We start from the raw sequence: 24,185 nt of genomic DNA, 5'->3' as shown, positions 1-24,185 counted from the left end.
AGACATTGTAATTATTTTTTAAATAATGAATCTTTTTACAATAAAATTATATTTGTTATTGTATCATATGGTATCGATACTCACAATATATATAGTTATATGTATATAGGATGATTTAAAATTTAATTCTTACGATTTTTGAAATCTGGTAGTTTGACAAAAAAATGTTTTGCATTAATAAATATTAATCAGTTTTCAATGATTTACAAATTGCATCATTAAAAATTAAAAGAAAAAAAGGAATTTGGAAAAAGGAATTTGAATTTTTATTTTAATGAAAAGTCAAGATTATCTTTTTTAAATAGTTATTCTGGTCATTATGTGATTATTTAGGTGATTTCAAAACTTTAAAAAAGACAAATTCAAAGATTTATCTACGCTTTTGAATCCAGAAATTAAATAACGACTCTTCTTGTAATTAAAACTTTTTTTATTTCTTTCATTTCTTTGAAGAAAATGAAATTTTTTTTAATGGAAATAAAAATAAAAATACGAAAACATATTATTTTATTTTTATTTGACATGTTATTCAATTTGTATTGCACTGTCCTGAATATATATATATATATATATATATATATATGTAAAAACTATTATTATTAATTATATTCTAAAATTATAATTTATCCATGTTTTTAAAATATTTTTAAATTTTTTTGTTCTATTTGACTTATTATTCTTGTGTTAAATATAATTTATTTATTCATCATTTATATTAAATATCTTTACACTTATTATTTAACGGATTCTTTTTATTTATCGAATCGAAGTTGAAATTGAAGTCATATTAAGAAATGTAATATATAATATTATATAATATTACATATTTCATCACGTTCCCTTGAAACGGAATCTTTGTATTATATATCCAACTGCTTATTTCAATGGAAAAAACCGACAAACATTGGAATAACATTCTCACGATTCTTTCGTTTCGATATGATAATCCTTCGTTTCGACGAGGAATCGTGAATGATGCGACAAGTTGATTTTCAAATCGAGTCGATTTCGGGGAAATTTGAGAGATATTCTAGGAAAAGCAGACACAGCGATATTTCGGTATCGCAAAAGACATAAAAGCATCCTGACGCGGCTCGTAATAACGATGTCTGCACGGTGTTGTATCAGCGGTACACGGAGCAGCTTACGTGGCAACAACGCAACGTCATCCTGTAACTCGGCGATTTTTGTTATTTGTATTTTATAATTATCCGCGGTCCCGATCGTCGTCGTATTATCGTATTTGCGCCGTTGAACCGAGGGCGAAACGACGAATAGGAAACACCGGTTTCTAAATAGAATTTTGGTGCGAAATAAGATATTTACCGTGGTAGCTGGAGCATCGTTCTTGAACGTCTCGAGAAAGATAGGTTCGAGAGACTTTGTAGCCGGCATTTACTAACTTTTCAACGTAAATTCGACGGCTACAAAAGATCAAAGCCCTTCTGTCTTGGCTCGTTCGCTCGCACCCTTCCGTCCTTTATACTTGGGCTACTCCTACGTAGCGTTCGTCAAGCGGAGGCTCTTCTTCTCTTACTCCCTCTTTTTTCGTTCTTCGCTTTATCCGCTCGTGCCAGAAGCTACATTATTCATGCCAAACGAACACGTCGGTGAACATAGCTCGTTTCAACCCCCCGTCCGGACAATTTTTATACTTATATTTTTTTTATTCCTTTCCCCCCCTCCACCTTTCTTTCTTCTAATTTTTTTCTCTATCCTTTTTCTTTTCTTTTTAATATTTTCCACTCGAATATTCAGATCAAAGTCCGCGTCGAAGACGGGACTTAATGTTACATTGGGAGGAATTTTTTTCTCACGATTCGAAATTGGCATCTTGCCAATATATAAATATATAATATTGTCATTTATTAGATAGAATTTTTAATTCATTTTATACAAGAATATCGAGAAAATAATATAAAATGTTAAGACACATATAAATAGAATAATTATTAATCTTAAAACTATTGAAGCTATTAAATTATTAATGATTCCTATTCAATTATCAAAACTATATTTAAAGATAAGCAAATGTTTAGAAAAAAATCAATCAGAGTTTACAAAAAATTTAATACAAACTTTAATACGAGTAATTGATTCTATAATGGATATATAAATTCCGAAACATAAAAACAAGATCTTAATCTTAGCATAATATTGATGCATAATATATGTTGATGTGATCAAATCAAATATCCAAAAACAATTACAATTCTTGACAAAAAATATTCGATCATCTTTTGAAATATAAATTTTTACATTTTTCGATTTCAATTATTTTTTGTATTAATCGATTTCCATGAAATTTTCAGCATATGATATATTGACATAAATCTTGTCATGATCTAAATCGATATAAATCTAAACAAAATATATTGTTTAACTTTTCATTTTAAGTTTAGATAAAAAAATTGTAAAATTCTAACTATTGCAATTATTGCAATTTTTCTAATTTTAAAATAGGTAGATTTTCGACTTTAATATTAGGGTGTCATAAATTTCTTTCGCATCATACTAGAAATGATTTTAACTGGTTATTTTTATATGAATATGCAGGCTTATCTATTAGCCGTTTATAGTATCGGTTTCAATCATCTCAGAGCTTTTTTAAAGTACGTTTCATTGGAGACACAAACTCTCTTTTAAAACTTTTTTCTATATAAATAGCCAAAAGAAACATTTGCGGCATGTTATGCTTTATTGCTTTAAAAAAGATGATAGTGCAAATGATATTGCAGACGAGATTTGTACTGTTTTGTACGGTGGTATTACTACGACTATTATGACCATCCGCAATTGGTTTATGAGTTTCAAAGTTGGAAATTTTGACTTGAAAGATGAAGGCCGCAGTGGCCGTCCAGCAGCAACGAATATAGATCTTATCAAGGCCATGCTCGCTGAAAATCCGCGATATAATGTGTGTGAGATAGTAAATGCCACTAACATTCTCAAAACAACGGTACATAATCACCTGATCAGAATGGGATATATCAATCGATATAAAGTTCCACAGCTATTATCGAGATCGACTTTATGAATCGCGTCTCTACGTGCGATTTCCTTTTCCAGTGACGTGAAAGAGATCCTTTTTTAAAGAGGTTTGTCACTGGAGACGAGACTTGGATTTTGTATCAAAATGTGTTTTGTATCGAAAATGCATTTGATTTAAGGATAATAGAACTTTAATTGTCACGACTTCACGCGATGAAAGTTCTTTTGTCTATTTGAGATTGGAAAGGTGTACTCTATTATGAGGTCTATTTTTTTCAAAGTGAAATCATCAATTTTGCAAAATATTGCAATCAGCTTGATAAATTGAAAGACGTATATAATACAGATAGAAGAAAATTGGCGAACCGACGAGGCCATCACGACAATGTAAAACTGCATGTTGCATTGATTGAAATAAAAAAGCTGTTACAGTTTGATTGGAACGTTCTACCGCATTTTCTGTAATCCCCAGATCTTGCTCTATCTGACTATAACTTGTTCCTGTTATTAAAAAATTCTCTCCATGATAAATGGTTCCAATCTGTAAACGAAATAAAAACGCACTTCGAGAAATATTTTGCAAATAAACTCCAACAATTTTGGAAAAAGGGAACAATAAGGCTTCTTGAGAGATGGAAGAAGATAATAGAGTAGAACGGTTCATATATAATGCAATAAATTAATCTTAAACAACACATATCCTATATTCATTTCGTATTAAAAAAAAGAAAGAAAGTTATGGGACACCCTAATATATCGAATATTTTTTGCTAGAGGGATATTAGATGTAGAATTCAATTTGATGCAACACACGTACGAGAAAAGAATAATAATATATTTTGATTTGTTTCAATGCTCAAATTATCAATGCAAACTATTAACATTCATTGATTCGTGAAAATAATAAAGTTGAGAGTAAAAAAATAGTTTATTAATTGTGGCAAGTCTTTTAGATATACTTTACAAAAAAGACAAAAAATATTACTCTAATCCAATTTTATTTAATTTATACTTATATTTATTTATATATAATTTATTATTTATATTATTATATTTATTTATATATTATGTTTCAATATCAATTTAACAAATATATATTATATAAATATATATAAATATGAAAGCGATGTAAAACAGCATCAATGATTCCATTAAACCAAAATCATCTTCTTGTCGAATTTGAAAATTAATTTAATTTTTAGGGTTAAATTCTTAAATCTCATAAATTAAAATCTTAAAAATAATAGCGAGTATTTCAAATGGATAGTATAATCAAAAAGTTCATACGTTTGTTTAATTTGTGAAAGAAATATTATCAATTATAAAAATTTTTTTCTGATATTGATATATTTGATATCTGCCAATGTTCAACTATATCAGATTTTAGTTAGTTTCAATTCAATCGAGTATTTGACTTTTATTTCTTTTATAGTTCGAAAAATAAAAAAATTATAGTAGACAAATATGATACCTGTGATACGAAAATCATAGTGCTTTATGTTCAATAAATTCATCGAGTACGCTAAAACACAAATTAATTATGAAATCATACTTATGAAACCAATAATACGATTGAAAATTACATAGGTGTCATAAAAAAATTTTCTAATTGAATGTTTTTTTTTTTAAAGAAATAAAACAATTGCTGAAACTTTTTGATCGTTCCATATAAAAATTAGATAATTATTTACAAAAAAATATTATTCTCCTTAGTAATTCTTTAATATGTTATTAAACATTATCAATATGAAGATAATAATATCGTGAAAATTTTATTTGGCAATCATTATTCAAATTTATTAACAAAAACGTTTTTTCGAAAGGTTTGTTTAGATTAATATTAATCATATTTTTGCACAGACATTGATGCCTCAAATTGATCAAATTCAATACAAATCATAAGTCGGTTAACAATTATAAATAATAATATACAATTTTTATTTAATTTTGATTTGAGATGAAATTAGAAAGGATAGGATAAATTAATTAATGTCAAATATTTATATTAATTTCTGATTTTATGATTTATATTGACTTTGAATTACAGGTTACATTAAACTTACATAAACTTTTTACTAAACCATAATCTAAGCTAATCTAACTTAACTTAAACTGTTTTCGTTAATAACTTCATTAAATAATAAACGATTTCCAGATGAAAATTTCACGACATATTAAAAAATCATCGAGATCGTAAAATAATAATATTTTTGTAAATATTTATCAAAATATTTATCAAAAATTACACAGTTTTTATTGTAAATAAATGGTGGTAAATTTATTTTAAAAAAGATAAATTTAATTTAATAGATTTAATAAATTGAAAAAGTAATAAATCGCATACAATATTTTAATCAACAATTTTCCCCTTGCAATGATTTCGAGTCTTTATTTCGATATTCTTGAGTATTATAAAACAAAAATAATTGTCAAACGTCAACATTGATAAATATAATTTATATGCACACAATCGAACAACTCTGTATCTTGAATTCTCTTGATCATCTCTTGATTTCACGAATAAATTTCATTGGAATATCATGAAAGCGTATTCCAATGAAGAGCATCGATCACGACATTTATAGCTTGTGGTATAAGTCCTTGCGAAGTAATTTTCCATAGTGATGGCAATTGGAAGTTTTGGTAGTCCATTCGTGCATGACTTGGGCCAACAACTATCGGTTCTCGTAACTTTTATTCCGCGGTATACGAGGCAATCCTGAAACCTTCGGTTCCGCCAAACTTTCCACGAATTGAACGACCATTCAGTTACAACGATCCCCCGTTAAAGCAACCGCGAAATATCATCGAGTAAATCGATAACACCGTCTCGGTAATAGGTTTTCGACTCGAGATCATTTTCCCGCTTACAAGCGGGAATCTACGTTTCGAGCAATTCTCGAACGAATTATATACGGCCGAGACGCGCGCCAAGTACCTCAGGATCCTGTAGAGAAGTCCAAGTTTATTCAGAATCCAGAACTCGCCAAGCACTCGTGATTCACTCGTATTTTTCGATAAAAAAATTTTGTATTGGATTTAATTCGAGATAAATAGATATGCGCGAAACAAAATCTGCAATCTCGAGTAGAGATTCTATTCAATGTTTAAAAGAAATGAAAAAGTATTGAAGAAGAAAAAAATATGGTCGATGATGGAACGTAATCGAGGGGATCAAAGATTTCCCTCGTAGAAAAAGGGAATCGCATCGATGAAGAGGAAAGTTAAGGAGAAATAAAAGCAGCAAAAGGAAAGAGAAAGCGTCGAAGATGGATCGAAAGAAGTCTTGGAACGGTATTCCTCCGTTTGTTTTTCTAGTCATGGGACTAAAGAAGAAGAGTCCTTTGTTTTGACAAAAATACCGGTGAACAACGCTCGTGTGTCGAAATCCTTGAGCTAGCGGAGATGTTTTCTTTATGAACGCGACGCGAGCACGATGACAGCGGAGACATCTTCGATACGAAGGTGTCGGGGAAAGAAACTTTCTTTCTCTCGTTCGAAATCGTTCTTCGGCGATAATTTGCGCGATATTCAACGCGAGGCGAGGATATTTCGAATCCATCGAGGTCCCAACTTTTCGCCACGGTTTTTCTCTTCGGTGGATAGCACAGATTTATCTCTTGCGCTTGATGAGTCCTTTCAAACGAAATGAAAGAGATTAAGCAAAACGGAGCTCGGAATGAAAAGGGCAGAGTAGATATGTACGCGCGTACGCATCACCCTTCCGCTCTGATTCGTGCATTCGAGCGCACTATTCGAGTTCTGTTCCTGTCCCTAAAAAAAAAAAAAAAAAGAAAGAAAGAAAGAAAAAAGAACTTCCTGATTAGAAAGCATCTTTCGTCCTAAATCGGTACGATTGAAACGATCAGGGAAAGGATTGGAAACCACTTGCGGATTAAATCCCGTTAACCGACAGCTCGTTGCCGCTTTTTACCGTGAAAGAAAAAGCTAATTAAAATCTTTTCCAGAGATTTCTCCAGGAATAGTCTTTTTTTTCTTTTTTCTTTTTTTTTTTTTTTTTTTTTTTTTTTTTTTTTTTTTTTTTTTTTTTTTTTTTACCAACCTATCAATCGCATTGATTTCGCACAGTTTTGGAAACAAGCGTCAAGCTCCGTTGCTTTCAATCATTAACTTCGTTTCATCCACCTATCCGATTTCAATTAAGCTAATGATTTCCCGCAGATATATCATCTTCGTCGGTCGCTTTTTGGCTCGGATATTCCCCGTGCATTTGCCGGATTGGATTTACCTAAACTTTCCTTTTTTTTTTTTTTTTTTTTTTTTTTTACGTTTCTATCCTTCGCATCGAGAATCCACACGTCTATTCGATGTACGTAAATTATCAATTTGTCGCGCTTGTTCGCGCGCTCGAAATCGTTGCGATGACGTAAACAAGAAATTAACAGTTGCTTTGATTTCTTGAAATATATTTTATACGCACAAATATATGTATATACGTTATAATATATATATTTCATATATACAATTATGCGCAATTGAATCCGAAACTTTTACGAAATTTTCGCATCGCACGCACTCTTCGCGATCGATTTTCGTTTGCGAAAAAAAGTTCCTCTTCGAAACCTTTATCATAGATATCCGTTTTCCTTACTTCCCTGACGGTGGATTATGATGCATCGATAAACTTTGATAAACCTGTGATGCATCCCATAATTTGTCCCAGCGTTACCTTTCGATGACCGATTTCGTCAAAGTTCTTTAATAAAACGAGTTATATTGATAAACGAGTTAGTTTAATATTTGATATAGAGATTTGATATAGAGATTTAATTTAAATTGGGACAGTATAATATAACAAGGGACGAATGTAACGGGTTAAATATTTTAAAACGTATAATAAATATAAATATGTATTTTAAATGTATTATAAAAAATGATATTTAGAAACGTGCATATCAGAAAATATATATGTACGATGAACAAAATAACTTTTCGATATCTTTTTTTTACTGATTTATAAAATATGATTTATAAAATAATATAAATATTTTTTCTATTTTTTTTTTTTAATCTTTATGCATCTCTTACTTAAAATTTATAATTTAGATTCAAAAATATAATCAATGATTATATTATCAATCATATTACCATCAAAATTTATTATAATATTATAATTATATTAACTTAGAGAAAATTCAATAAAGAATATTTTTGCTTCTTTTTCCTGTTATGTCAATTGAAAAATTGATGCAATGCATTAAGCGCAAATTTAAATACATGAAAAATGCATCGAGAAATGATTTATATGTTTATCATAATATAAAATAATTCTTAATTATTATTAAAAAATCTTGTAATTTTTAATTATTAACTTATTATTATATTAACTTATTTAATTAGTTTTTATAGATAAATATAATTTTTGTTTGATTTCATTTATTATTATAATTTGCTTCAATAAACAATTTAAATTTTTATCATCATTTAAATTATTTTATAATTGACCCATATATATTTATATGAAACGATTATAACATTTTCTCCTCTTCTCACTTTTGATCAATAACCTGTTGATAATTCAATAATAATATAAAACAAATAAGTTATATTTTCGTATAAAAATTTTTGTTGTTGGCACAATAGTTCTTGTGTAATCACATTCAAAGTATTACTACCGGTCTCTACTCCACATCATAAAACTGTATTCACAGAACTCGGCAATTATCTAACCGCGTTTCGACTTTGTAATTCGCGAGGAAGAAAAATAGTGGAAAGAGGGAAGGAAAGAAAAGAAAAGAAACGGCAAAGCATAGCGGCGAAAAAACGTCGACCAGGACGTGAACAATGCGGAATAGCGAACAGCTCGACTTCTATCTGCGCGGCGGAATAGACAAAAGACCAGAAAGAATTAATAGCGGCGCAGCAACGAGTTCGGACGATTTCAAAGCGAGGGGAAACGAAAGCTCACGGTGGTTGAAAACTAGGCGCGTTCCCAGCTTTAACTCAACCTTTCCCTCTCCCCCCTTCTGCCAATACCCCGCCTTGCTTTCGATCTATCGGTCGATATAAACTAGTTAGTAAGCCAGCTTGCCGTATTCGGGGAAAAAATCGGATAACGGATATCGGAAGATAGTGAGGGAGAGGGAAAATAAAGGATCGCGAAACGTCCCAACGAATAAAATATCGATGAGTTGAAATGAGAGACGAAAGTGGGGGAATACTATTTAAGAAAAAAATGTTTAAAAATAAACTTATATTAGCAATTTTATTAATTTTTTTCAAGTCTAGATTATCCTCTTCTTCTGATAAAATATGAAACATTACACATAAAAGGTTATTCAAAAGCAATATTAGAACAAATAAAGAGATTTGAGAATTATGGACTATATGTTTTTAATATACATATAATAGGGGGAAAATAATAGATATTTCATTATTTTTATATCAGGTTTATTTTATACGTATAGAAGCAAAGATACAAAAATAAACTTTTTAAATTAAAATATTTAAGAAATTAATGACATTTTTCGTATTGATAATATTTAGAATAATCTTGCAATGTATGTTAAAGACATGTTATTACATGTTATTAGAAATACACAATTTTTTAATTCATTTTCTTAATATTTAAAAATTATTTAGCTAATTTAAAAAGTCCTTCTCTTGGCTATATTTAATGGAAAAGCTTCAAAACATATAGCTAACTTTATAATGATATTTCCCTATTTCTTTGAACCAATATTACTCAAAAGTAATAACATTATTACTTTAAATATAATAAAATTAATTCATTATTTCTGTATTAATTCATTATATATTATTTATATACATTTAAATATATATATTGTTATATATATACAAGATAAAATTACTTTTTAAATATATTGTTAAAGTAAAAATAAATTTAAAAATAATAATTTAAAATAACATTTTGGCTTCTTAGTTATTTTAAAAATTTATAAGAAAAACGATGTTATATTCATTCATGTATTATTGCTAAAAATTTCAACAAAATTGTAAATCAAATATTAATTGATTGGATAGAAAATAAATTGATGTAAAAAATTTTATATTCATAATTTCAGAAAAGAAAATGGAGAAGATGTATAAATTATTGACATATATATATTGTATTAATTTAACATTACTGAATATAACAAATATTGTAATATATTTTTTTAAATAAATATATAAGATCTCTACAAAAAAATGATATATAATATAAATTTTTTAATAAGAATGTACTTTTATATTTGTTATAACAACATTTTATATTTTATTTAAACTTCTCAAATTATTCTATATTTCCATATTTTATCAACTATCTTTCATTTAACCATCATTATAATATTCACAATACTTTATTCAATCATTTTTTTTTTATATATTATCTTTATTATTTTATATATTATCTTTATTATATTTATTATATTATTTTATATATTATCTTTCTTATATTCGTTTTTCATTTTCAAATTCGTTGTTATTATTATTTCTTTCATAATAAATTATTTTAAAACAAAAATAGTAATCCAATTAATTCCTTCTTATGTGCTACAAAGTATCTTATTTTTAAGGACTGGATAGATTGTTTTGAACTTGAATTACAAAGTATAAATAATTTATAAATAATATCTATTTAAATTTTTTATTAGAAAAAACCAAATACAGATAATATATAGTTTTTATATTTTCATAGAGATAAAATTGTAAATTTTTATATACAATTCGAATTGAAACATTTATGTGTAAAATAAATTTGCTTGAATGTTTAAATTTATTAGAAAAATAACAAAATTGAAGTAAGCTAATAATTGTATTGTCAATCAAATATTTTAAAAATTATTCAATGTTTTATCATATTTATTCAATTCTTTCCAATTTATTCTATTTAACTGGTCAATATTACGTTACTCTCTACTATTTTATATTAGAAAAAAATATCGAAACTTCACTGTACCTTGATCTGTCTTCGTATTATTAAATATTGAATATTTGATTATTAAATATTGTCCATGGATTTATAGTTGGACTGTACACATCGGTGAAAATGGATATTTGTGTATGATTAAAAATATACTTTTATATTGATTAGCAATTTACGAAGTTAGTAAATTCTGATATAATAACATTGAATAATTTCAATTTTATAATATGTTTTAATAATTTTTTAATATATTGTTATGAGCCATTCTAAACAATTTTTTCCTTAACATTAATTTTTGAGTTGTTTTCAAAAAATTTTCTCTATTATTATTATTATTGAATTCTGCTTATATAAGCATCAATATGTGATTACAAACTTAAGATTTCCTTTGTGATATAATTTAAAACATAATAAATGAATACATGTAATCATTTATTTAAAATTTTAATGCCAACTTAATATAAAAATGTTTTACTACCTTTAATAAATATTCACAATGCATTTATTTGCTTCAACAGATTAATAAAACTATTAAAGATAAAATATATTTAAAATAAATGTATCGAATAATATTTTCAGAATTATTAAGTTGTTTAAAATATTTTTTTCATAGCCTCTTATGTATACATTATTATTTTGATAAATTATTATTATTCCAATATTGAATAAATTTGTATCGAATGAATCGAACATATTAAACATTTAAACATTGAAAATTGAACATATTGTCTTATATTTTTTTTTTCTTTTTGCATTTCATAGAATGTCCAAGTTCGTTACGAATGGATATTAAGTTGATATTTGTTCATCCGTTATATCGTGTTTGTACAAATAATTCAAAAGTGACGATTGTATACTATCGTACGTGTTACGAATGTATAAGTAGAATTCAATGTAATAATGCTAAAAGTTTTTTGCGAGTAATTCCAACTAAGATCGTTTTTTCGGATTATGTGTAAGGAAAAAGTTTAGAATCATGCACTCTGGTAACAATAATATTAAAAAAAATCATTGAAATCGTTATATAAAATATAACGATATTGTTATATCAAATAAGATCCATTTGCGATTTATTGAAAAGGAAAAATTCGCAAAATCAATTAAAATTAAATTGAAGTTAACGAGGTAAGATTAGAAAATGGAATCTCGAGCAGGAAAAAAAGCAAACAAGTGAGAAGTGCACGGTCGCGTTACGTCAATGTCAATTATATGCGCGAGATAACGTTCGCGTTATTTTTATAATGATCTTCATCATTTCCTTTCTTCTTCTTTCTCCCGTTATCTGTCTTCACGAACGTGACACGCGATACATCTAACGAGTTTCGCAACACTCGATCAACCGGATGGCAAAGTTTGGTCCTCGGCGATCTCGCGATGACCGATGAGTCGTCATCGATACTGTCATGATATTCCTTGTCCTCGATCTGCTTGATTTTCATTCACTTGAAATTTGCTTCGTGAAAACGAGAAAGAGGAAGGAACGAAATCTGACAAAAGAGTAGATGAACGAATCGTCGAAAAAGAGAAAAAAATTGAAACTGGATAATTTAATTTATTCAACGTAAAAGTCTTTTTGTATAAATAAACATTTTTTATTATATATTAATAAATATACTTAGCATATTATACATATATTATGCATGTATTTGCAGGAGGCAAAAGAAAATGCGAAGAATAATTCTAGAAAATAAAACAAATACGATACAATAAAAATTGATATACAAAAATGTTGAAATTTATTTTTTAAATTATAAAGAATTTAATTTTGCATTAATGAGTGCAATGAATGAAAAAAATAACAGCAAAGTGAAAAAAATAAATGTTCATCATACTTATTCTCTGTCTTATTTCATTTAATGTAAAATTAAATTATTTGTAACTTAATAAATAAGTCTTAATGAATATTTTTGCATGATAATTTTTTTTTAATTTTTATAATAATAATAATATATCATAATTGAAATTTTTAACTTATTTCTTCCAAGCATCTTTTATATGATGATAACTAGAAATTAAAATTGAATAGATTTCTGATTCTATGAATAAATTTATAACAATAATATTTAATTACAATAATAATAATGATAATAATAAAAATATTCACGATTAAATGATAAAAATTGTTTTTTTTCATACGCACTCAAATTAATATTCATATCTTAATTGAATTAATTTTTAATTTTCTATAGAAAAATATTTTTTGACATTTAAAAGTTGTAAAGCTGAAAATTATTTCTAAAAATAATTTCTATCAAAATATATTCAACTCATCGAATCGATAAGATATAATTTAAGTGTTTATCGATCATTCGATATCTCAATTTATCTTTCTTAAATTTTAATTTTAAAAATAATAGTTTCTCAATTGCATTGGTCATTTACATAAATATTTTCATAACATAAATATATTTCATATTGCAAAATGATAAAATTTTCTTATATCTCTCAAATATCGATTTTATATTAATATTAATTTTATTTTGAGATCATTAAAGTTTGAAGTAAATACTTTTACATGATAAAATCTTTAATAATAATAAGTGTTTGTAAATCTGCAAAAATATATTGACAGATTATTCATAATAAATATAATAATAACAAAAATAATAAAGCCAATATCGACTGGAAAAATTGCAAATAAATTATAAAACATTATATATATGTTGTATATCATAGTAGCATCATATTATTATATCATAAATGCATAAAGATGCAATAAAAAGCAAAAATAGAATAATTTCAGATAAGATGACCTTGCGAGTAAAAGACTTGATCTCATAGATGTTATAAAACGTTCACATTATACGATATATTATCTGATTATACGATATATTATATTAATTATTTTTGATAATATATTATAACTTATATATGTTGTTTTTTGTTTATTTTTAATTGAAAAATTAAATAAGTTATATGTAATATAAAAATTGTACCGAAAATATGTACCAAAAACTTTTTATGTATTTTTCAACTACAATTTATTGAAAAATAATAATTTTTTGAAAATGCAATGCGTTAATATAATATTTAGAAATTATATTTATATTCGTGTAACATCATCATATAATAATTGAAAAAATAAGTTAGCCATTACTGTCTGATTTCCGATTTTATAAAATATTAAAAATACACTTAATAATTAATAAACATTTTTCTAGAATTATGACTGCTGAATATAAAAGAAAAAAAATATAGAAAATTATGGACGAAAGAGTCATTACTGAAGATCGTAGAGATAATTCAAAATGGCAGAATGAATATTAATATACAGTTTTTAATGTCTTTTGCATTTAGGAAACAGTAAAAAAAAAAGAAAAATAGCTTTATATATAAGAAAACAATTATTTTTTTTCTCAAAATTTATAATTATTTTTTGCTTTGTTCTTTAATATAAAATCTACAATTACCATATCTATAATATTATAAATCTATTTATATTGCAAATATATATATTTTTTTAAATATTAGACAAATTTATAATGTACTGATTATTTTAAAAAATATTTAAATTCGCAAATATATGTATTTCTTGTTTAGACATTAGATGAATTTTAGAACGATATATTAATTATTTTAAAAAGTGCGGATCATTTCAATTGGAATTATTTTATAATTACATTATTAATTTTAAATCAAGATCGTACATTCTATTGATTTGAATACATGTTTGCAAAAAAAATCAATTTTATTGCCTAATAAGAATCTTAATCTAATTTTATAGCAATCTAAATAGATATAAAATTCTAGAATGACATTCAAGTATTAAATTTCACGGATTATTAATGATTATTTATAGTTTTAATAAATAATGTATAGATCAAATATCGTTTTTCTTTTTATTTCGAAAAAATGTATATTATATTAAATATACATAAATAACTATAATAAACACATTTTGGGATAAGGAAAAAAAAAATTCCTGATATTTACCAAACTTCATTATCGATGAATGGTAACGATATTACTTTTGTCCTTGCGAGAGATCTCGACAGCGATAGAAGCGCATCGAACAATCTTATTTCGTATCATCCGATGTCCGTCGAAGCAATGTCGAAAAGTTAAAAGCCAATTACGTGGCATAAGCTCAATTACTTGTCTGGGCATCGAGCAGCTCGATCGATAATCCTGGTGAACGCGTAATACAAGCCTAGAGACTGAAAATACGCCGTTTTAAAGATCGAACGAGAATCACAGAGCGCTTGAAAAGAAAAAAGAAGCGTTGAACCGGGAATTTTCTGCGATTACGTCCGGTTGACACATAGCCGATAAGCGATCACATGACATAGTAAGGCTCAGAACTTTTTCGTTTAATTACTTTATCGAACGTGAAATTATCCGCAAAGGGATAAAAAGTAGCTGCAAATATTTGCTCATATTTTAGGTTTTTGCTTCTCATACACGAGGATTTTTCCATGATATTACGTTCAATAATTCGAGAATTTAGCGAAATGCGCGTGTATGCATATATATATGTATGAACGCGTGCTTTAGTCGATAATACGACGAATACACATATGCTACTATACGATAAAAAGAGAAAATAGAATAGATCTCATTATATTAGACTTATATTTAAATTTATAATCTATTTTTTCTCTAAATCTCGATATAGGAAGATTTCACGAATATATATGAATAAATATGAATCAAAAATTAATCTTTCTTTTCAAAGATTTCAAAGTTTTCCTTTCTTTCGTACCATATGATAACAACACCGTGTGATAGATCTCTAAAAAAATATGTATCAGTAATTCATAAGATAGAAAGAAATCATTAAAAGAAAATCAAAATAAAAATGAAAATACAATTCGTTGATTAAAAAATTATATGTTTAATTTCTTTATATATATTATTTAACTCTATATGTATTTATATATATCTCAATATTTTTCGTCATTGAATTTCGTCATTCAATTTTTAATCCAAAATTTTATTACCATTTCATTATTCATGGTAAAATGAAGGATCTTAAAATTCCTCTTGAGATGTGAAAGAAACTAAAAATTATGGGATACCAAATTAGGCAAGTGTGACGAATACAAGAAACTATAGTTTCTTGATTGTATCGAAAGTTGCGTGGGCGATGACATGATCAAAAGGGGAAATAAAGTAAATAAAATGAATCTTTGCATAATTTATAGTATGAATGAATATTTACAATCTGATGGCTCACGTTGCACTGCGTTGTTTCTTTTTCGAATTGTACGCGATATTACTTTTCAAACCACTCACGTACAGCGGATTGTTCATCTTTTGTTTTGTTTGAAAAGATTTCTATAGGGCAAAAGTTGAAATGATTCAAGATTTGAAATGTGGTGTTTGAAACGTTGGCATTATTCGGTCCAGGTGGAGATAGAATACTCCTAGGTACCGATACGGTATCCTTCTCGAACACACACTGCATCACGGTGATTCTCACGGGTACTATTTTTCCTTTGTTGCTTCCGCTTCTCAAACATGGGAGGTATACAGATATGTTGCAGAATCCTATCCATTTCCGGAGAAATATCATCATAGTTATAAATTTTAGTTACCAATTGCGATCCAACTTTTCCTTTCCCCGCGTAATTCGAGTTGGTGGTGGTCGTATTTTCCATCGTATCGACATCGTGATTCCCCACGGGGAATTGGCAATAACGATCAATTCGATCGAAAAGATCGTATGAACAGCAGCGCATCGTATTTAACTAATCTCGGTTTGATGTTCACGATACTTTCTTCGACGATTATTTTAACTTAGCGAACATTTTCTTTGCAAATGTAATTTTTTTATGGCGTTGCCATATTTTACTTTATCCTCGAGAAGTAATATTTCTGTAACGATAGCAACGTTTCCTGAACCGCGTGAATGAGATTACGGTAAATGAATCGGTGGAAAAAAAAAAATCGATGAATTCGTTCGAAGCGATGGCGTAACATTTTTTTTTTTTTTTTTCATCATAGCCAACGAGTAACCGGCGTTCGATCTAGCACCGCTTCTCGTTTTTTTCTTGTTCAATTCGAACGAATCGAAACGAATTCGATAACCGGTAACGCGATCCTCTCATTGCTAACATGCAATCGAGAAAAACATATTCAACATTTGTATTCGTTTGCGTTTATAGGAGACACGCGTGGCAACGAGTGTCCAGAGGATAGTGTTCAAGGGGAGGGCGGTGAGTGCAAATGCGCGGCGGCCATCGACTGTCCGTCGGTCGAGTGCGAATCGGGTCAACGTCGGATCCAGGTGAAGCCAGCCGATCTAGAAACACCGGGTAGCTGTTGTGCTCGTTACGATTGCCTGCCCTCAGGTAAGAGATCGAATTAAATGTCGCGTCGTGTCACGATCCATCGTCCGTTCCGGGACAAACTCATTCAAAGTGTCGCTTTATTTTCCATCGAAGACTCTCGAGAATCGGAGCCGTGCCCCGAAAATAGCGTGTTAACCGAGGATGGAAAGTGCGAGTGCGCGCCCTGTCCAAGGCCTACCTGTGAACCGGGACATCGTCCCGTTCAAGTGAGAGCTGCCCTGGATCGCGAGACACCCGGTAGCTGTTGCCCTCTTTACGAGTGCAAACCTGCAGGTAACAGATTTAAATACGTTCAATTATCACTTGCAATTGGTTCTAAATAGTAAAAATTCGAGAAAATTTGATCGATCGATTGATTGTTCATTAATAATCGTAAAACTGCATACAATCGCTAGAAACAATTGAATGATTGTATAGAGAGATTAAAATATACACAGTCCAATCTTTCAATTTTTGATTTTTAATAAATTATGTGAGAAATAATATAATTATATGAGTTGGTATATCTAATAAACATATCAATAAACATATCTGATTAAATAAAGATGATTTGTTATAATAACAATTGTAAAGTATTTTAATGTTTTTTTAACAAAATAATTATTATTTTCTAATGAAATAATAACAATGTTAAAAAAGTTGTAATGTCGCAAATTATTTAATATTTAATAAATTAAAGATTTTTTTTAATTAATTAAACAAATTATATTTATAAATATTTATAATTATTTATAGATAAATATACAAGTTAAATAAAACATAAAAATGATAACTTTTTATACAAACTAACGTTTTCTACTGATAGCTATTTAAATTTTTACATAAAAAGAACAAAAAGTTAGCTCAAAATGCTTATTTTGATTTGAATATTCTTCATAACCTTAAATTACTTATATATAAAAGAATATTGTTAGAAAAAATATTTACTTACATAACCAATTTTTCGATAAATGTTAATAATTTTTCAATAATATGCAATTGTTAGAAAAAATAATTGGTACAATAGAAACTACACAATAGAAACACTTTTTTCTTTTTGTGATATAAATACATATAGATTATTAATTGTTTAATTTTTATAAAAATCAACTGATTTGAATTGATAAAATTGAACTTAATTAATATATAAATATTAACATTTATCACTATTATTAAATTGCTAAGATATAGATTGATGATAGTTAACTAACTGTCAGGATACATTATTTCTAGTGATTGTATCCCAGTCTGTTCGCAGCTTAGAGAACTTATCGCCGCCAACTTTCAATTTAGATTGCAATCGTTTCTCTCTTTTTCCTTCCCATAATGTCCCATTTAAATGTATGGAAAAATAAGTTAAGATGGCAATCTTAAGCAAAAATAAACTTCTTTAACTCTTGTACGAAAAAAATATTTTAATAGATAATAAAATAATATTTTAACAACTTTTCTACGTTTTAATAATAATATGAATATTTATATATTAAAAATAATTTTACAGTTATGTTTGGTATGGAGATAATAAATTAATCTTGGATATGATATAAGATATTGAGATAAAATATTATATTAATTTAATGAATACAGTTTTGACATGTGAACAAGTTAATATTTTTATACTTGATGATTGATATTATTAGTTTAAGCATTTAAAGAATTGAATACAGTTTTCCAAAGAAAAATCATTAATAACAATATTATACTAATAAACAATTCTATGATTAAATTTATTTGTTAGATTTTTTTTAATCTAATTTTATAGATTTTAAATAAATAATTATAAAATACATGATAAATATAGAAAAATAGAAAAAGTCCATTTTATCGATTTCAATGATCTTGAAATATGTTGTTAAAATCAATATTCTGAATAATTTTTTCCAGCGCTAATTTTCGAAACATCAAGAAAAAATATTTTTCATTTTGCGCATAAGAATTACTTAATCTAGTACTTACATTAAATCAAGTTAATCTAAACTTACATTAAGTCTAATAAAAACTGTATCAAACTTTACTTACGATATGAAATACATTTCTACGTATATCTCAGAAACTGAAGCGAAAGGAGTATATGCATAACGAAAAGTTCTTCAAAATGTTGATCTTGATAACACATTTCAATGTCATTAAAATCGAAGAGAAATTTTATACATAATTACCAAGCGTTCAAATTATGAAGCGAATTAATGATGTACTAAAGTAATAAGTTTACTATCTTACTCTATACAGATTATATGGATAAATAATGTAAAAAATCAATATCTCGATTTTATTTTAAAGTTTTAAAATATTCTTAACGTTATATCGAATTTACTGTTCATGCAAAACTCATTTAAACTACTAAACTCAAATCTGCACGTCCTTTTACGTTAAAATAATTATATCATCGAATTGCTTGGCGAAAAAAAGCATTTATCATCGTAAATCTATCTATTATCTTATTCCAATCTCTATGCAAAAAAAAAAACAATTACTTTTGTTTGCTTCGCAGAGTCCATCTCATGGATAAAAGTGGCAACCGAGATGACGAAACCGCCTAAATATTGTATTTACGAGGGCAAAGCGAGAGAGTTGAACGAACGATGGCAGCCATCCGATTGTGTTAGTTGCGTCTGCCAGGAGGACGGGATGGTATCCTGCCAAGAATCAATGTGCAAATCCTGCGAGAATGCGATTCCTCCCGATCCTGGCGAATGTTGTCCGCATTGTCCACCGCTTACGAACACGACGTTCCTCCGATCGGAGATACCTTGTCAAACTTCTCTCGACGGTTGCGAGTTAACATGCGAACACGGTTACGCGAAAGACGAAAGCAATTGTCCCATTTGTAGTTGCGACAAATTCGAGGTATGTATTGGGGGTATAAATATTCTCGTAATCGTTCTTAGAAATATATTTATTAACATCGAAGAAATAAATGCATTCAATTTTCCAGCTTTAAGGAGATTAAAAAATAGTCACAAGGATATTAGGATATTATTATTGTTAGTATTTTTTGGAACGAAGTGTGTTATTTATCATGTGAAAAATCATATATATATAAAGCTTAACAATTTAATTTTGTACTAAAGTTATTGTATATAACAGATAAATGAAATTGTTTATTAAATCGTATATTTTGATACTGATTGATACTTACTATACATAATTAAGTAGTCATTAATATAACTTCGAATTAATATAATTTTTAATTGGATATCTTTCTAGGTCTATCAACTTTTTCACTTATTTCGAATTAATATAATCTTTAATTGGATGTCTTTCTAGATCTACAACTTTTTCATTTCACTTTTGACATTATTTTAATTTATTAAATTATATTAATAAAATAATCGATAATATAGAAACTAAAAAAGTAAAATATTCGATAGTACTTGCAGATAATTTATATCATTACGTTCATATTTTTTGATATTACATTTTTTGATCAACTATTTATACTTATATATAATATATATATAATATAACATATATATAATATATGTATAATAAAATTAACATATTACAAACAAAAAAATTAAATTTTTAATATCTCTTTTATATCAATATAAGAATCTTAAGCATTTTAATATTAATCAAAGTAATTTTTTTTAAAATCAATGAAACTACTTTCATTATCATTGAAAATGAAAATGAAGATTTTTGGAATGATATAGTTATCAACAATTTCAATTTTCAATTTCTGTTTTATTTTGAAAGCAAGTTATCCGAAAAGTTATATTATTAAATAAGTGAAATAATGTAAACAATAAGCTGACTGTAATATTCTAGATTATGAAAAGCTTGATTAATTATGGCAATATGCAACTTCGCATTATCACGAAAAAAAAAAACTTTTCAATGTTTTGATTGAAATGAATTTTCTTTCAATGCAAACAAAAGATTGATAATTTATTTTAAAAATAACAAAAACTAGTTCGTTGTAAAAAAAGAATTTGATACTTCGATTAAAACTAATTATACCTAATTTCTTCTATGTTAATAAATACAGTCTTCTATATTAATAAATATATGCTTATAAAAGTAAAAATAAATTAATCATTTACGAATTTATTTATATTTTTCTCTATCTAAAGCGAATAGATTGTGAAACTAAAAAAACAGAAAAATAATAATTCATATATTAATTAAATAATAAATTTTTTTCAAATATATTTAAATAAAGATCAAATAAAAATAACAAATAAAAAAAAAATTGTAAATGATTAATTTATTTCTTAATTTTTATCAGAAAATATATATTTTCTTATAAAAAAAATTACAAGAATTTTTTATAATATACACATATAAACATATGACAATATATGAAATACAATTTTTTATCATCAATCCCATATTTTTCTACTTTTCAGAAAAACGATGTGATAATAACGGATCGTCCTACTACTAATGACGAATCCAAAAACATTTGTCCAAAGTTTCACTGCGATTTCGGTTGCAAGATCGTAAAGGACGAAAATGATTGCTCGATCTGCGATTGCCAGACTTTTGAACAATCTACCACTGATACTGTAGTTATCGACGATGCCGGAAAAAAGATTTGTCCCGAGGTGAAGTGCGATTTGCACTGCGAACGAGGATTGGTTATGGACGAAAACGACTGCACATTTTGCAAATGCCGAACGCCAGAATCGACAAGTTGTCCACCTTTAATCGGATGCAGAAAACGATGCGCATTTGGTTACAAAACGAACAAACGCGGCTGTTCTGTAAGTAGATACAGTTGTTTCCAGTGTTCCTCTGTTGTTTAATTTAAATAGTTACAGACGCTGAAACATATTGCAAACATCGATCGAAATGGTGGATTTAAGTCACACGATGCTGAAACATTATTGTATTTTCGTTATATAATCTATTGATTTAAAATTTTCATTGCTTAGGATCATTTTATAATCAATCAGTTTTAAAAGAAAAATTTTATAAGAAAAAATTATCTTAAAAATAAAAATATTAAGAATACAATCTAAAAATTCTGATTTAAAATAAAAATTTGTGTTTTTATTAAAACATAATGTATTATACATATAGCAATTTTTTTTCGATTTAAAATCTCTTTGAATACGCGAAATCAAATTTTATCATTTTTCGAATGCACTTTTGCCCGAGTATATTTTATATGTATTTCATAATTCAAAATCTTTATCTCATATCACAAAGTTATTTTAAACATGAAAATAATACTAGAATTTTAAGAGTTGAAAATAATACTAGAATTTTAAGAGTTGATATTACTCTTTTAAAATATGATATTCTATTTAATAAAAAAAAATTATAAATTATATATTTATACATAATTTATTATAATTTATTGTATGCTTGTCCATATAATATTATATATAATAAAATAATTATCGTTGGTTTTAATAAAAAAAAATTTAAACTTATTTCGCATAATTTATATGAAAACTTTTATGATTAATTATACGTACAATCATAAACATCTTTCCTTATCACAATGAAAATAAAAATTAATTTAAAATTGACATTGAACAGATTCACATAATATATACGATATATTAACTATTGAAAGAAACTCGGAAATAATTAAGAAATTAAAAAAAAGTGACAATGCTATAAAATTGGCAAAAATACATATCTATAATATTGAAAAATCCATCATCATTGACATTAAAAAATAGAAGGTTGAAATGAAAAATTATTTTCAAAGCGCATTCTTTACATATTAAAAAATGTGTAAAATTTGACAGCTAAAAAATTATAGAATTTTAAATTTTATAAGATTGATATTAAATAAGAGTATTATTTATATCTCTCCTTTTTAATATAAATTTTTTAATATTTTCGGATAATAGAGACACATACTATACATTACATATACATTACATATACATAAGCGAAATGGTCTTCTTGATATTATTCATAGATGTGCCGATGTCGTGCTTTCTGCGTGGACCACGTGAACGGAACGCATCCGGAAGGATCGACTTGGCATCCGAACTCGTGCACCTCGTGCACCTGCGACACGGGAGGGAAGCTCAGTTGCAAAGAGACTGTTTGCTCGATAGCTTGCAACGATCCGTTGCCTGCTAAACCTGGAACTTGTTGTCCGATTTGTCCGATCGCGGTAAGTATTCTGGCTAAGTTTCATCTCGAACGTATCGATAAATCGATTCTTAATAATTTCTCCTTTCTTCGTTCCTTTCTTATTTTCAGCCGACGAAAGGAAACGGTGCGACGAATGGCGGTCATCATCAAGGCAAAGGATGGGGCACAGTGCCGATCATCTTGATCACAATACTCTCCTTGTTCTGCCTGATGCTCATCGTCCATATTCTTCACAGTCGATTCCGAGCCCGTCTCTCACCCTCCGAGACTTCTTACTCCATCTACCCTCCTCAGTACTATAAATGCGTGCCAGTGTATGACACGCCGGTGCATCGAAACGAGAAAATTGTACCCTTGTAAAAGACTGTTTGGCAAACCGGGGAAAACGTGAGATATTCTTGGACAGACGGAGTTTACGTGCGGCGGCCTCCTCGTGCGCGCCGGCAATAAGAGAAGAACGAAGACCAAAGCAGAGAAGTGTAGAGGAGAATGAAACCACACTCTGCTGCCAACAACAAGTCCAAACTTGACGTTTTACCGGTCCAAAATACCATATTGTAGATTCAGTATTATTTATAAGTAGCGGACGGTTTTACGATTGTAAGAGAAGATAACTGAGATGTATAGGCCGATGCTTCGTGAACCACGGCTGTCGGTACCCTCTCGAATTCCTCTCCCCTCTCCCCCCTTCCCTCCCTCGGCTCTAATTCGATACGATATCGTGTTACGATATGTAAATTGTAATACAAAATACGATATGTAATACAGAAGCTAGCGTAATTATCACAGAGAAGGATATGAGAAAAGTATAAATACGCTAACGAGATAAACGTAGATCCTAACTCGATCGAGAATCGTAGAAGAGAGAAGCAGGTGTCTTAGTTTATAGTATTAGTTCCCTCGATCTCTGGACCATGTGTTGTGTTTCGTATCGCGATCACGAAACTTCGTTTCCGTTCTTTGGCAAT

At 27.7% G+C, this 24,185-nt stretch overlaps 2 protein-coding genes across 2 annotated transcripts; both read left to right on the top strand.

Annotated features, from left to right (window-relative positions):
- Positions 1-2,520: 2,520 nt before the first annotated feature.
- LOC102681000 (histone-lysine N-methyltransferase SETMAR-like) lies at positions 2,521-5,077 on the top strand. The gene is made up of 3 exons (XM_006622490.1): positions 2,521-2,612; positions 2,668-2,959; positions 5,039-5,077. The coding sequence occupies exons 1-3, from the start codon at positions 2,521-2,523 to the stop codon at positions 5,075-5,077; spliced, it is 423 nt and encodes a 140-aa protein (XP_006622553.1).
- Positions 5,078-5,615: 538 nt separating this feature from the next.
- LOC102680864 (cysteine-rich motor neuron 1 protein-like) lies at positions 5,616-23,982 on the top strand. Its single transcript, XM_006622489.2, has 7 exons — positions 5,616-5,695; positions 16,826-17,172; positions 17,266-17,445; positions 19,643-19,998; positions 21,504-21,860; positions 23,036-23,236; positions 23,326-23,982. The coding sequence occupies exons 1-7, from the start codon at positions 5,616-5,618 to the stop codon at positions 23,575-23,577; spliced, it is 1,773 nt and encodes a 590-aa protein (XP_006622552.1). The 3' UTR covers positions 23,578-23,982.
- The last annotated feature ends 203 nt before the right edge of the window (positions 23,983-24,185 follow it).

The sequence above is a fragment of the Apis dorsata genome, unplaced genomic scaffold (genome assembly GCF_000469605.1).
Source record: "Apis dorsata unplaced genomic scaffold, Apis dorsata 1.3 scaffold_691, whole genome shotgun sequence".
In the NCBI taxonomy this organism is placed as follows: Eukaryota; Metazoa; Arthropoda; class Insecta; order Hymenoptera; family Apidae; genus Apis; species Apis dorsata.
Note: the sequence above shows the minus strand (reverse complement) of the source record. Positions and strands in the feature narration are given on the sequence as shown.